This window comes from Emys orbicularis, chromosome 2 (assembly GCF_028017835.1).
Source record: "Emys orbicularis isolate rEmyOrb1 chromosome 2, rEmyOrb1.hap1, whole genome shotgun sequence".
Taxonomy (NCBI): Eukaryota; Metazoa; Chordata; order Testudines; family Emydidae; genus Emys; species Emys orbicularis.
This window is the reverse complement of record NC_088684.1, coordinates 284,842,684-284,859,201: the sequence shown is the minus strand read 5'-3', so window position 1 is coordinate 284,859,201 and position 16,518 is coordinate 284,842,684. Positions and strand designations below refer to the sequence as shown.

Sequence of the window (16,518 nt, the reverse complement as noted above, 5' to 3'; positions counted from 1 at the left end):
ACACCAGTGTAAATCAGGAATAATTCCACTGGAGTCAATGGTGTATATCTTGTGTGAGATCAGAATCAAGCCCAGAAAGTTTGACTGAGATGGTAGATACTGAACATTTTTGATCCTTATTAATAAAGATTTGGACCATGAAAAAAGTTCAGATGGAAGTAATTAAGTACAGGCCACAAAGATAAAAAAAAACAACCTATATTTCCCCACCAAATATTCTCTCTTAATTCATTCCTACTTTAGAGATAGGAGAGAAGAGTTACAGGCTCTAAGCCTGTGTGCATTTCCAAACACTATTTTCAGTAAGGCAGTGTTCCTTTTTAGGGTTTTTTTTTTTAAAGGTTGTTCAATGTTGGGCTTAATCACTGCTGATGATTTCTCAGGTTTGTAGTCTCTCTTTAGCTGATTCAGTGTATCATCAAAAGAGCCATTGTTTAAGTACAAGGGATATTGCCTTGTAGTTAGATGATCTGCCCCTTGAAAGAGACGGTGATACACTTACATTGGGATAACTATTCCAGAATCCACCATGTCTTCTCTTCTCACTCTGCTTTTTTTTCTCTTCTTCATTCTCTTCCTCTTCCCTCCTCTTCTTCTCATTCTCCCTACGATTCATTTCTTCCCTTGTTTCTTTATCTCTTGCTCTCTCACTTCAAAGTTTGTTCCTTAGCCACCTGTGAAGATGTACTGTGACACCTTCAACTGGGGCTGGATTCACCAATCCACACCACTCTTATACTTCTCGTCTCCCTCCCCCATGTCCTTTCACTCTAATCGCATGGAGAGGGAGCAGGAGCAAATAAAGTGTTCTGCTACTAAGTGAACACAGCCTTGGCCCTTTACATTTCAGTACATCTTTAACAGCCATGTATTAAACAAATACCTCATGGCTAGGAATGGTTATTAAATCTTAAAACTGTATTGAGGTTAATACATCTAAAGTAAATCCTTATCTGAGGCACTTGATTTAAAAGGGACTTACTGATCTCCCGCAGTAGATGGAGGAACTCAAAACCTTCATCATTCTGAAAACTGTGTTGCAAAATGTTACTTCTTTTCCCCTTTTTCCTTTCTGGGGGCTTCCAGACTCTCCTTGACATTAGCTATGGTCCAAATGCAAACTCAGTGAAGCGCAGAACCAGCCATGGAAGTATATTCAGTTTCCGATTCCGTGGCAGAGACATTGGCTCCGAAACAGATTTTGCCGACGATGAGATCAGCACTGCCGGGGAAAATGAAAGCCAGCGTGGCTCACTCTTAATTCCAAGGACTGGGAGACGTTCAAGCATGCAAAGTCAAGCAAGCCATAGCTCTCACCCTCCTACTCCAAACTACATGCAGAATGGCAAGAGGAACAGCTCAGTGGATTGCAATGGTGTGGTTTCCTTGATAGGAGGAGGCACCGGGGCTCACAACCCAGATGCAACGTCTCCTTCAGGGTTACTGCTGCCCCCAGTTATTATGGAAAACCCTGGGACAGGCGACGTGGTGAGTACAGTATGGTTTTTGTATGGTTTACATTCTTGTTTCTTTCACCAATGTTATTGGCATTTGCTATGATATCTGTAAACAACCTCAAACAATCACCAAAATCCCCCCATACAAACTATGTGAAGACCATGGGCCAAATCCCACATTGGTTTGCACCCTGTGCAGCCTCAGAGAAGTCCATGACCACTGGATGGAATTTACTGAGGTATTCTGTGTGGAGGCTGTATTTGTATTTTGGTTTTGATCTGGATTCTTTTGCTCAAAAATGTGGATATTAATGAAAAATGAAATCTCCCCACGCCATTCTTCATGTGGTAGGTGTCTGATGGGTTCCTTCTGCCATTTCCACCTTGGGCATTGTCTGGTGGCCAAAACCAATCTTTTAAAAATACTCCTATGTGTATTTCATTCCATCCAGTGATTTCCACACCCATACACCCTTCTGCTCCTATAGCAGGGGTAGGCAACCTATGGCACGCGTGCCAAAGGCGGCACGCGAGCTGATTTTCAGTGGCACTCACACTGCCCGGGTCCTGGCCACCAGTCGGGGGGGCTCTGCATTTTAATTTAATTTTAAATGAAGCTTCTTAAACATTTTAAAAACCTTATTTACTTTACATACAACAATAGTTTAGTTATATATTATAGACTTCTAGAAAGAGACCTTCTAAAAACGTTAAAATGTATTACTGGCACGCGAAACCTTAAATTAGAGTGAATAAATGAAGACTCGGCACACCACTTCTGAAAGGTTGCCGACCCCTGTCCTATAGGGTCCTACCTTGATACATCTAGCCATTGGCTACTCTATAACTGTTGGGGGGAGAGAACTGCTTATAAATCCCAGGTAGCTCCCAGGGAGACTTTAGCATCCAGTTTAAATAAATCTCAGATTAGAACTGCAGATGATTAACTGGGTTTTGACTTTGTGCAGAGTCTTTGCCACAGAGTACTGGGGTGGAGCAACATAATAAAAATAATTGGCTTTCCTCTCAAAAGGGCCACGTTATTTAAAAAAAATAAAAATAACAAGGATAGTGCTTTTAGGGCCTCATTGTGCAGCATCACTTGGCAAAACATCAGCTGCCATTAGTAAATGCCAGGTTTAAGAGGCAGGTGCAGTGTGGACAAATCGACCTGCATAACCTTGTCAATGCCCAGGTCCGCTCTGGATTTATTGTCAGATTATCAACAAGTGATATGTAAAGTAGCTTTTTCCCCGGAGCTGTGCAGCTTCTTCCATTTCCAGCTTTGGACTTGAGAGGATCCTGCACCCATCTAGAGACTCCCTGTCTGCTCCCACCCAACTTGGAGAGATCCCAATAATGAGATCCCTGTAGGACCTCTAATGTTCCCCATACAACTCTCCCCCTCCGCCCCCAGACATTCAGTACTTTCCAGCATGTCCTCTCAGCACCCCAGTACATTCCTGCACCAACTCTTTTATAGAATCCATATGTGCTTCTGCTTCACTAATACAGACATTTTACAAAACCTCCGATGGGTTTGCCTCTCTTCAACGTGCCATTCCATTGCTCCCTTTCTGGAGACTTCCTGAATTGCATTTTGCTACCCTGGACTGAGATTGTGACAGGCCCTTACACAAGCTTGCAGGGGGATGGGAGTGCACAAGGACCTTCTCCTCTTGCATGGCCTGCAAAAGGGGCTACAACAGTGGTAGTCCCTGAACAGCCCAGTGGGTGCACAGTGCTTCAAAGAGGCTGTCGAGGGACAGGGAGGAGCCTGACCCAGAGCTCCACCACCTCCCCTCTGTGCTGGGCTGAGGAGCAAGTCAGCTGCACTGGTGGAGCAGGCTACACCATCTTAAGTGATGGTGTACCCTGCACAGTCTTGCAAATAGAGCCACTCGTAAACTTGAAGATGAATAGTCTGTAGTACGATTAACAACAGTATTTGTGTTCTATTTTCTGTTCCCAACATTAAAGAGAAGGATATTCCCACAAATATTTGCACTCTATTTTATGTAACTATTTTGATACATCAGCCTATTTTTAAAACATGGAAGAAGACCAGTTCTGAAAGCTGTTGCTAGGTGGGCCATAATCAGGGATCTTAGAAATCCACTTGCCATGAAAAAACGTGGAATTTGCGTTTTTACAGAGAATCTTTCGTTTTTACATTTTGTGAAAAAATAAGAACATATATTAACTATTAACTAAATTTTACTGAAGTCAGGATGACCGTATTTCCCAAAGTGAAAATGGGACACTGCGTGGGACTGACTGCCTGAGCCCAAGTGCCTGGCGTCGCTGCTCACATTTCCTCTGCACCCCCCTCGGGGGAGGGGGGAGGTGTCCCACTTTTTTAGCAAAACTGGGCATTTGTCCCGTTTGCTCTTGCCATCTGAAGATCATCCGTTAGCAAGAGCAAATGGGACAAATGCCCAGTTTTGCCAAAAAAATCATGATGTCCGGGACAGGGCTTAAAAATGGGACTGTCTCAGCCAAAACAGGATGTATGGTCACTCTAGTTCAACTGATACCTATATATATTGTGGCTAGGGAAACTAAAGTTCAGTGTTTCATTTTAATCCTGGAAAAATGCGGATGTTTATGGGTTTTTTTTATCAGAGACTTTTGGCTTTTCTAACATGGAAAACTAGGATCCCTGTTCATAATATGTTACTGACCCTGCTAAGATCATGACAGAAGCATGGCTGTGTAGTAGCTAGAGTAGGGACCAAGCCACAAAATCCAGATGTGGATCTTTAATTCTTTGCAGTCTGAGGATTTTTGGATTTGGAATTTTTGTTTTGGCCCTTTAAGAAATAGAGACCATCCTCAAAATGTGGTTCAGGATCTGGGTTTGGGAGTAATGGACCATCTCTGGTTATACCGTACAGTATATAGTATAGCTGCAGAGGCATTTATTTAATGAATTATAATGCATCATCTGAAGGAAAGGGGGAAAATGAGTATAGTTCCCAATAATAAATAAAAGACAAAACTAAAGCCATTAAAATAAATTACATATTTAATCATACAGATAATGGGATTCTGAGATAATACAGTATGCCCATTATAATTTTTTATTCATTTTTTTATTTATTTAAAGTTTATTAAGATTGATCCAATACAACAAACTTTACAATTTACTTTGATTCAGTTTAACTTTCTATGAAACATGCCACAACTGGAACAGCTGTGAAGTACAAGGTTTATGAAGGATCATTTACTTGTGTGTTTATGAAAATAGCCTGAACCAAGTCAGAAAAATGTTGATAGTTTAGTGGTGTTCCCTCTTTCATCTGTCTGTGCCAATCTTGCAAGGTGCCGAGCACCCCCCATCTCCTGCGGTCAGAACTTCACAGGGGACATTTGGTGCTTTGCAGAACTGGGTTCTTAGGGAAATTTTGAACTCTGCTAGCATTGCTCTTTATTTGCCAGCTTCTTTTAAAAACATATGTTGAAAATTAACTGGGCTAGATGGTGGGAGGAAGCGCTGCTGGCACTTCTGTGGTTGTCTAGGAAATAACGCCAAGGCACTATAGCAACAGATGTTCATTTAGTGATGCAATGTGAAGGATGTTGTGTCTTCTGTGAAACAGGTTTAATATCTAATCTATCCAGAAAATGTGAGCTGGAGTTAAAAGCTAATTGGCAGCAAGCCCGGTGCCTTACAGATTCATTATTTAAGAGAACTGTAAGAACTGTGCACCAATTAACTAAACTGTGGAGCAAATGCAGAACAGCTGATAAATTGAACACTACCGTGTGTTTTGAGATAAACTGGCTCTCCTCTTGGTTTATTGTTTGTATTTTTTCAGTTTTCTTTCAAACATTTTTGAAATGAATTATCTGTTTATAAAAAAAATAATAATCAGATACAGCAGTAGTGAAGTTGCGAGTTTCTCCATGCTACTAATGTGTCTGAGCTCCTGACTTGAAGGGTCCATTGCTTGAAGTGTGAGGGTAGTTCACCTGATGTTAACGCATTCCCTGAAAGGATGGAACCAATGCAACAATGAGTTTTGAGGAGTTCACATCTTGCAACTTTCATCCTCTATAATTTTGCATAGCTATTTATTTATTTATTTAGACATTTCTGGGGTGGTCACCACATTAAAAAGAGTTGAGTATCTACATTTTTGAGTGCCCAAACTGAGACACAACAGGCCCCGATTTCAGATGCTCAGCACCTTATGAAAATCATGCCCATTTAAGGTTTCTCAAATTGATCACTCAGAAACTGAGGCACGCAAAACCACTAATGACTTGTGAAAATATTTGTTTATCTATAGGTTTGGCTGGAGTAACTTTTGTCCTGCAGATTTTACGTCAGGTACAGTAGTTGAGATCCTGATGAACAACTTGGCGGCTATGTGCTATTCAGCTGCCAACTAAGGGCTAAGTTAAGATCCTGCCCATCTTTGGGATTGGGAAACGTATGTTCCTTTCTATTTTTCATCTGGTTGTCTGCTGCAGAGTTTGCTACTCTATCTGAGTGTCCAGGCTTGTGACCTACATGAGTGGTCTGCGAAACCTTGATCTGCTACAGAGATGGGATACTGCTTAGATGAGTGCATAAGCTACAGAAGTCAGTTCCATGTATGTTCTGCATCAGGGGGTAGGGGAGGGACTAGTTGTTAGGCATGGACAGGTGTGATGCTGCATCAATGGGGAACCAAGTTTCTTTGTTTTTCCTCTCCTCTCTCTAATTCCCGAATACAACTACCAAAACGGTACAGAGATCACGTAATCTGAGTGGCCCATGTTTGGGACCGTTAGTTCTGTCTGTTGAGAGAGTCTCCATAGTCAGCAAATGAGATGTTCATCGATAGTGTTCTAACTCCCTATATTTATTTACGTCTGTACTGGTGGCACTGTGCTTGCTCACAAGCTGCTCTGCCTGTTTGACTAAGCCACCGTGCAGTTAGAGGTACAGCCTAAGGCCTGCTCTACACTAGAAAATTAAGTCAGTTTAACTGCATTGCTCAGCAGTGTGAAAAACCCACACCCCTGAGTAATGGTTAAGCCAACCTAACACCCAGTGCAGACAGCAGTAGGTCAACAGAAGAATTCTTCCATTGAGCTAGCTACAGCCTCTGGAGGAGGTTGATTACTTATGCTGATGGGAGAACCCCTCCCATCGCCATATGCAGTGTTTACACTGACGCACTGTAGTGTTTTAAGTGTCGACATACCCTAAGTAACACCAAGAGCAGCTTCTCTCTGCAAGGAACAGAGAATTGTGAAAGCAATTGCTTCTTTGCCACATGTCTCTTCACACTTCACCACACCTGTTGATACTTACATGCCATATAAAAACACCTGAAAAACTGAAGAAAGGAAGACAAAATTCTCAGGCACTTGTACTTGCCAAAATAACAGCTTATTTTTCAGCTTGCAATCTAGAAAACGCATTGAGATCACATGGGGAACAAAGTAATGTAATCTGCATGCACCCTGAGGAAAGGTAGCCCCGTGTTAGACAATGGCAGCTCAGTTACAAAGGAGGAATGGACATAGAATTCCAGACATGGTTTGTGAGCTCACTCCAAATTAAGTCCAAGTTAAGTCTGAGTAGTGAGCTCTCTTGGAAATTTCCAATATATTTGATATAACAGCCTGTTAAGCGGGGCCTGATCCTGTTATCGCACCCATTGTATTTACATAGTGTAACTCTGTTGACTTCATTGGAGTTACCCTTGATGTACACCAAAGTAAGTGAGAGAGAAATTAGGCTCTTGTAAGTTCTGAAGGTTATGTCCTTTCCTCTCCTCAGGCATGCTGAGCACTGTTCTGGGATGCCTGGGGTACTGGTCCTTGGTCTTTAAAAGAAAATGCTTATGAATTAAACAAGCAAATTGATGCCATGCTGCCAACTTAAGCTTCAGTACATTTGCACCACAGTTATTTGTACTAAGGTGTCCAATTGCTTTGTTGTGCCTTGGTAAGAATTTTCTTCATTATTTAAAAGGCTAGAATAACATCTTGCTCACAGCGGGTTGATCAGTTTGAACAGAATTATATTAATGGGCTGTAGCAATGCTCTTTTCTGTAGTTTGACACATCAGATCCAGTGAGGATCCCTAAGCAAATAACAAGAGGTTTCTGCTTGCTGTATAGAGTTTCATTAGGGTTAAGTTATAGACAGAATTCCATCCTCTCTTGCCTTGTGAAGCCAGCTGGAGCCCTTTCACTAACACCGTGGGGAAATCTCAGGGTTTTGGGTATTGTTTGTTCAGTCAAACAATTGTTTTTGGAGGTTAGAATAGGCAGGGAGCTGGAGCTGGGTATAAATCTCTGGGGTCATTGTTATTTATAGTTTCTTAGTATTTAGGTGTACACTGATGGTCAGCTCCAGTGTTGTTAGTGAGTCAGCCTCAGCATCAATCCACATCTGGGACATGAGAATAGCAAAGTCACTGATTAAATTGATTTTGAACACAGAGAGACAAAGCCAGTGGTAAAAGTACTTGAGCTGCAGCAGTGGAAAGGAGAGACTAAACATCACCAGAACTAGGCTCATAGAGACTAGTTTTCAAATGGAGCTCCATGTTTCCAGTCTGAACTGTCAGACTGGCACTTTCTTTTAAGGTTTGATCTAGGGTTACCATATTTCAGCAAGCAAAAAAGAGGACGGGAGGAGCCCCACCCTAGCCCTGCCCCGTCCTGCCCTAGCCCCGCCCCTCCCACTTCCCCCCCTCAGAACCCCCAACCCTCCCCCCGCTCCTTGTCCCCTGACTGCCCCCTCCTGGGACCCCTGCCCCTAACTGCCCCCCAGGACTCCACCCGCTACCTAAGCCTCCCTGCCTCTTGTCCCCTGACTGCCCCCTCCTGAGACCCTCCCCCCATCCTAACTGGCCCCCTAGGACCCTACCTCCTACCTGTACCCTGACTGCCCCAACCCTTATCCACACCCCCACCCCAGACAGACCCCTGGGACTCCCACGCCCCATCCAACCACTCTCCACCCCCTGACAGCCCCCCCCCAGAACTCCCAACCCCCCCACGCTTCTTGTCCCCTGACTGCCCCCTCCTGGGACCCCTGCTCCTAACTGCCCTCCAGGACCCCACCCCCTACCTAAGCCTCCCTGTTCCTTGTCCCCTAACTGCCCCCTCCTAAGACTCCCCCAACTGCCCCCAGGACCCTACCCCCTACCTGTACCCTGACTGCCCAAAACCTTATCCACACACCCCCCCAAACTCCCGACCCCCCCGTCTCTTGACTGCCCCCTCCAGAACCTCCCTGCCCCTTCTCCGACCCCCTGGCCCCCTTGTTGTTGGCCTTCGCCTAACGTCTCTGTGAGCTTGCTCAGGAACGGCCTGAGCCGCTCGTCCCGGCATGCTGGGCAGCGGGGGAGGAGCTCCAGACTGCGGGAGGCGATCTGCGAATGCAGGGAGGGAGGGAGTGATCTCTGCTGCAGGGGAGAGGAGGAGGGGCTCTCTCTGGCTGTCAGAGCCCCATGTAAGTGGTACCATCCGGCCGGCTGCCCTGTTAGCCGCGCGCGCTCTGTATGGGGGGGAAGTCCGGACATTTACAAATTCCCCCCGGACGCTATTTTTAGCTCAAAAAGCCGGACATGTCCGGGGGAATCCGGACGAATGGTAACCCTAGTTTGATCTAAATCCTGTCAATAGGAGTATTCCCTTTGATTTCAGGAGGCAGCGGATCTAGTCCTTAATGTGCCTCATTGCCAATATGAGCATCCAAAGGTTGCATTTAGATGTCCTATTAAGGTGTCTGTTCAAACAGGCCAATTCCTGAGCCTCCAATTGGTCAGAATTTTTTTCCTCTAAAATAACAGAAAAGACAGAAGTTGCTCACTTGACTTCAGTGGGAGCTGCTGGGCACTCAGCACTTTTAAAAATGAGGCAACGTATTTAGGTGTCTAAATAAGGATTTAGGAGCTTAACTTTAGGCGTCCATTTTTGAAAAGCTAGGCCTTTGTTTTCACTAATACTAAAACCATTCGCTGACCAAACCAGCTTTTTATTGTTGACCGCCATATAGAAGCAAGCATATCCTAGCTTTACCCAAGACTGGTGAAAATGTCAGTGCTTTCCCTATACCGAGAAAAAGTGCTTGTTGACAAAGGAAGCAATCCAAAAATCACCACTCAGCTGTAACATAGACAAGAACTAGGTAAAATAATACCCGCTTAGTCCCTCAATTGCTACCACTGCAAGTGCCGAGCTTTACATTGTTGTTCATTTCAGTTTATTTGCAAACTTTGCTTAGGCAAATCCTGAATGAGCACATACCTGCAACTAATTATTTAAATATGAGATAAACATTGCAAGCTGCTTTAGCATACAATGCTGCTTCTCCTTTTATAATGGCATTGCCACAAAATTAAAGCCCTTCATTTCATGGTGGTGTGCTATGATAGTCTCCTTCAATCTTGTTAAACATTTGTGCTGTCACTTTATTGGGTCCATTGTTTATACTGTGGCCTGTCCACCCCTTTTTTTATGCTTGAAAAGGCTTTTACGGTACATGGAAAATTAAAGCTGAACCAGCTCCAAATGCAGCCTTTAAAATGCTGCCATAAAGGAGCCTATCTTCATATAGCAGCACTGGCATACTTCAGAATTGTGGTTATTCAGAACAAAATACTGTTGCAGTGTTATATATCCTCATTTATACGTAAATTACAGGATATATATATCCTTATGGAATTTAGCTAATACAAGTGAGAAACATTTCCAGTGACTGAAATAACAGCACAAAAATGGTCTTGCTTGTCCTGCTGGAGGTGTCTTTTTTTAAACTCTGATGTGGTTTCATGGCTGGACTTTAAAATGATCTCCTGCATTACTTTAAGAATTGTTATTTTTGTTTAATTTCTATTGAAATATAAGTACTATGCACCATTATGCCGATCTAATGATAATACTGTGTATTTTGTCCTGGCTGCCTGATTCCTGGATGTGTTCTCAATCTCAGAACACCTCAACTGCCAGTTCTACATACCACTGTTAGTTATCTCTCTTTCTAATATAGAAAGACACATATATTCCTTACAAAAGATAACTGTTCATAAATTTCCCTGAGTAACATTAATCATCTTCAAGAATTTGTATTGATGGAAACTTTCTTTCTTGAGTGGTGGTGGAACGCGTAACAGATTTCAGGCTAGATTGGGACTTGGATTCATACCTATGCAAGGGAGTAAGAACATTGCTTACACTCCTGCATAGTCTACCGAGACCTTGCATTCTGATGCTGCATTGGCATGGAATAGGCAGAACTTTGGATCCACCCCTCACTCACTGGTCAGTGCAGCTGAGCAAGTGGGGGGGAGGAGGTGGTGTTGTAATTTGTTGCGGGTGTAGGTCAGCAGCAAATTACACTCCCTTGCCCCAACTGAGCTATGAGGAAGCAAGGAAAGAACTATAACTTAGATATATCTCCTTCAAAAAATATTCACCCTTACTCACACTGGATAGTAACTTACTCTGCAAATAGTCCTTTTAATATCAACACGACTATTTGCTGAATAAGGCACTATGTAACATTGTCTCAGAATTGGGCATACTGTGGTTATTGAGGAAAATAGAGAAATTTGAAAATCCAATTGGATTAGAAATATTCAGGTACTATAAATAATAAACAAGAAGGGAGTTCTGGACTCAGTATTCTTTTATGTTGCTAGTCCTATTGAAACTAAACTCTCTTAGTAATAAATTGTATAATGATAAATGTAACAGGAAGTATGCCCATGAACAATCCTGTTGGGAAAGTAATGTGGTGCATATGTTACATTTATTGTTGCAATTTTGGACCTTAAGGAGTGTATTCTCTGTGCACCATGGGAGTAAAGAACATGTTTTGCATAAGGGGTGCCGAGGTGTTTCTTGACATGAGCACTTCTGCACAAGCTAGCAGAGGTATGGTGTTTTTCCTTATAATCAAAATGTTTGGGCTTTCTGGATGGCACAGTACAAGAAGTACTATTTTTATGTGCTAAACTGCGTGTCACAGCAAGTAGAAAGATGATATGATATTAAAAAGAGGCAGAGTTAAATAATCCAGAAGAATTTGAAGTGGGAGATTTATTTATGCTTTATAATTCTGCAGAGGGAATTAGAAGAGCAATTTCTTCTCTCTTATTTCATTTTCATGTTGTTTCTTTTTACTTTGAAATTTGTTTCCGTAGTTCCTTTGCCAGGTTATTTCTTTTCCTTTTGTAATATTTTCTTTCACTTTTATGTATTTTATGTATGTATGCCAAATTGGTGTGAATGGCTATGTAATTTTGTAAATGTTTTCTTTTTTAATAAAATGTTTTTATTTCTTTGATTTGTTGAGGGGTTTTTGAAGGGGGAAAAAGTAAAGAAAGCTAATTTATCTAAAAATCTCTCTCTCTCTCTGTTCCCCTGCTCCATAAACCCCAGATAGCCTTATGACTTCTTATATTGTTCACATTTACAGGATTTTGTTTAAATAGGTTTTGATTACAATAACTTTTCCTTTATTATGATTTTGACTTTGATTATGATTCTGTCAGTAACTTGATGTATGCTGATCAACTTTTTTTTTTTTATAAAAGAAATTAATAACACGTTTTTTAAAAAGCAATTGCTGGTAGCCTGGTTTAGCCAGTGGTTGAAGTGGTGCTTTAAAATTCCTTATAGTAGTCTTCTCTGGTCTGCCAATGGTTGATATTTCTAGCCTCAGAACTTTGATGTTATATATTGTCAGTATTATGATTATTATTTTATGTGTAGTGGCACCTAATGGTCCCACCCCCACTGTGCTGGGCTTTGTACAAACATGTAACAAAAGAGCAATCTCTACTCTGAGGAGTACACAACATGCATGCAGTTCTGGTCACTTCATCTAAAAAAAAATAAGAATAGGAAAAGATTCTGAGGAGGGCAACGAAAATGATTAGGGGTATGGAACAGCTTCCATAAGAGGAGAGATTAAAAAGGCTGGGATGGCTCATCTTAGAAAAGAGACAACTAAGGAGGGGGTATGATAGAGGTCTATAAAATCATGACTGGTGTGGAGAAATTTGTTAAGAAAGTGTTATTTACCTCTTCACATAACACAAGAACTAGGGATCACCTGATGAAATGAATAGGCAGAAGGTTTCAAATAGACAAAAGGAAGTACTTTTTCAGTCAATGCACAGTCAACCTGTGGAACTTGTTGCCAGGGGATGTTGTAAAGGCCAAAATTATAACGGGGTCCAGAAAAGAATTAGATAAATTCATGGAGGATACATCTATCAATGGCTATTAGGTAAGTTCATGGAGGATAGGTCCACCAATGGCTATTAGCCAAGATGGTCAGGGATGCAACCCCATGTCCCTAAACCTCCAAATGCAAAAAGTTGGGACTGGACGATAAGGGATTGATCCCTCAAAATTGCCCTGTTCTGTTCATTCCTTCTGAAGCATCTAGCACTGGTTACTGTCGAAAGGCAGGATACTGGGCTAGATGGACCATTGATCTGACCCAGGATGACCATTGTTATGTTCTGAAGAGCTCACAGTCAAGACCAGAAGACCAGTTTGCAGGGTTTTTCCCCCCCAAAATGTTACCACTGTCACTGAATTACCTTTCTTGCACAGTCCTGTCTTTGGTGGAGAAGTCACCTCTAAGGACAGTCCTGGGGTACCTAGGGCCAGTGGGGGTGCCTGGTAGTGCATGGCTCCAATGATGCACTGACAGTGAGTGTGGCCAGAAATTCCCTGGACACAGAGATGGTGCAGAACTACAAGGCTTCCAGCTTGATGATCCAGGCCTTCCACTCATTCCTCATGGTCACTGCAGATCCAGGAGGTTCCACGGGGCGTGGACCTACTAGCTCATTCCTCTGCAGGGAGGGTCAAAAGCAACCAGCTTTTCTCCAACATAAAGCTTTGTAAGGGAAACCTAGTGGAAATTTTCTCTCCCTCACCCTCCCATGAGTTTTACTGTAAAACATCCCCTGGACCCATTGGGCCTAGAGGTCTGCTTGGGCCTAATTTGGGGCCCAAATGAGAACTGGGCACAACCGACCTGACCCAAGTCTGGGAGGGTTGAGTGGTTTTCCGACCCAACCCTTCCCCCCAAAACTGAGTCAATGACAACGATGCCTCCTACCCATGTGTTCAGCTCTCCTCTTGCCTGTGAGGTCAGTGTGGCAGTGACTGTGCCATGGTCTTGCTGTCCACCACCCCTTGCTGTGCTGTGTGTCCTGTGGAGTGAAAGATGCCGCAGCTCCTCTGCACACTCTGCAGCACGCACAGCGCAGCGAGGTGGCAGTGGCCAGCAAGAGCAGGGCATAGAGCTGCTGCCGTACCAACCCCACAGGCAGGAGACCCAACCCCAGCCTGAGAGGATCTGGTTGTTTTCCCACATGACCCAGACCCAACACTTGTAGTCAGGTGCCGTTGGATTCAGGTCAGGTTGTAGGGTTCTCATCTGGCCTCCATTACTGTAGCATCTAAGCAGCTCACAGTTTTTAATCTGTTTATCCTTATCATACCCTTGTGAGGGAGGGAAGTATTATCCTCTCCCCTTTACTGATGGGGAACTGAGCCACATGGAGGCTAAGTGACTTATTCAAGTCACACAAGGAGGTCTGTGGTGGAGCAGGGAATTTAACCTCAATCTCCCAACTCCGAGCACTGGATCCACTGTCCTTTACTCCTGTAGGAACATTGGCATAATAAAGCAAACAGGCTTCGTCTCTGTATGAAGTTGTAGCTCGTACTAAAAGAATTCTTACTGATTGCATTCTTGTAAGTGTGACAGTATTAGGTCTCATCTTAGATACCATATGTGCATGAGAATATCCTATCCTGTTGCCTGGCTCAGTATTGCCAACCCCAAACCTTCAAAATCATGAGATTGGCTTAAAAAATCATGATTTTAAAAAAATTATAAATTTGCGATTTTTTTACTTGCCTTCTGGGTTTTGAGCCTTTAGATTTTGTTTTTTCAAATGTTTCTCTGCAGCCACGAAGGCTAGAAACTTATATTTTTCTTTAAATGGAAGCTGAGATTCTCACAAAATCGCAGAACTCCAGCAGCTGGAACACCAAATATCGCGAGACTGGTGATAAATTCCTAAGATTTGGCAACACTGCAGACCAAGAAAAGCCATGTGATGAAGAGGCACTTTTCACCCCTAGCATTTGCTTTGTTTGATATCAAAGGCCAATAACTGGAGCTTTTGTTCATACCCCTTTTCCTGTGGTACCCATATAATTAAACAGTTAACACATTTCAGAAATAATGTTATAATTATTGTAATTAAATAGAGTTTCTTTTACAAGCTAAGAGCCTACTGAGTTGATGTTTCTCTGATGTTAGAAATACCCTTCCTCCTCACTTGCATATTTTTACATGATCAATCTGGATCAGTGCATCTAGATCAAGGGGCAAAATTTTCAAAAGAACTTGTCTGACTTTGATGCCTAAGTGATATTTTCAAAAGAGACTTAGTCCCAGATTTTTAAGGTTGCTCTGCTCAATGTTGCAATGCCTAAGTCCCATTTTCAAAATAAAAGTCTCATGAAACGTAGGCTCCCTGAGTTTGAAAATTCTACTCCATGTCTATCCTGACTTCATCCTCTCTTGTGCCTTGCTGACCAAGTATGTCCATTTAAACAGACCTCTCCATCTGATGAGGCAAGCAAAAAGCAGCTTTTGATGCCCCATCGCCTTTCAGTGGACCATTGTGACCTGCCATTTCAAAGACAACGAGCAGTGAGTGCAGTCAGTATCATTACCAGTGCCATGGAAGGTAAGACATTCCGTACTGATTCCTTAATTCAAACCCCAGTATATGTTGGTAGCAAAGATCATACTGTCATAAATTTCAATATCTGTTACTACAAAAAAAGTTGCCATACTAGGGGTTAGTGTGATCATTATGCCACAGATATAATGGAGGGAGCAGCACTGAGGAGCCTAAGGAGGTGTGCTGCCCTGAAAGCAGGGCTGGAACTCAGACTGTGAGTCACAGGTTAGTTCTTGCTTCCTCCTTGCTTCAGGGGGAAGTAATCTGCAGGAGCCCTACTGACCGAAATTACTGCCTACTCTGCCCCAGTTCTGGAGCATGGGCCAGTGCATGGACGAGGTGGAGTCAAGATTCTGCCCATTCCCCTCTTACCTGAGGTGGAGGAGTAGCCTACTGTCAGCTGCTCTCCCCTCCTCCATGCAAGCTCCAATGATATGAGCAGCCCATACGGGAGTGTAAATCAGGTTCCTACATCCAGCACTCCAAATTGCATCACATTTAAGTATATACAGGTAAAAGAGTAAATGACATACACTTTTTTTGTAAATAACAATCAAAATGAGATATTCAAAAATATTCTCATTGCCAGTCAAGTGAACTGCATTGCAGGTGCAGCTTGCATGAAATGTGTTTCCAAAAAACAAAACCGTTTTCAATCTTGTCTAGAATTTTTCCTAAAAGCAAAAGTGGTTTTCTGAAAAGAGCACAGTAGGTGAAAATGGTAAATTTCCATCTGCGTCAAGTTCATGACTTTGGATCATCCCAACCACTAAAATGTTAGTTCAGTGGCAGAGATAGCAAAATCCCCACCCCAAGATTTGGATCAAATTTATGATTATTTTCAAAATACACCTGTACCCCGATATAACACGAATTTGGATATAACGCGGTAAAGCAGTGCTCCGGGGGGACGGGGCTGCGCACTCTGGTGGATCAAAGCAAGTTCGATATAACATGGTTTCACCTATAACACGGTAAGATTTTTTGGCTCCCGGGGACAGCGTTATATCGAGGTACAAGTGTACTAGTATTTGTCCACAAATGTTTACAAGACAAAAAATACTATTTTCCCCAACTCTAAATGGGAGACGCATGTAGTATATAAATAAAGTGAAAATTGCTGTTGTTTATTTAAGGTATCCTTATTATTTGTTTTTATTTAAGGATCTTTAAAAGGTTCTAGAACAATATTAGTGTATCAGATCGCATATACTATCAACTTGTTTCTGACTGCATCCTTAGTCGTTAATCACTTGGGGGATGGGGGATTTTTTATTTCGTCCCTCCTTCAAAATTTTACATCTGGCAACAACTGTTAT

At 42.6% G+C, this 16,518-nt stretch overlaps 1 protein-coding gene across 6 annotated transcripts in view; it reads left to right on the top strand.

The window, feature by feature from the left end:
• LOC135873573 (sodium channel protein type 5 subunit alpha-like) overlaps window positions 1-16,518 on the top strand; it is a 262,049-nt gene that overhangs the window by 86,878 nt on the left and 158,653 nt on the right. For 4 of the 6 annotated variants that reach the window (XM_065398188.1, XM_065398186.1, XM_065398185.1 and 1 more), the window contains exons 11-12: window positions 1,087-1,488; window positions 15,070-15,202. In XM_065398188.1, the coding sequence (XP_065254260.1) occupies window positions 1,087-1,488; window positions 15,070-15,202 (535 nt within the window). Of the gene's footprint in view, window positions 1-1,086; window positions 1,489-15,069; window positions 15,203-16,518 lie in introns of those variants that run through there. The other 2 variants (XM_065398190.1, XM_065398189.1) reach the window with 2 other exon arrangements.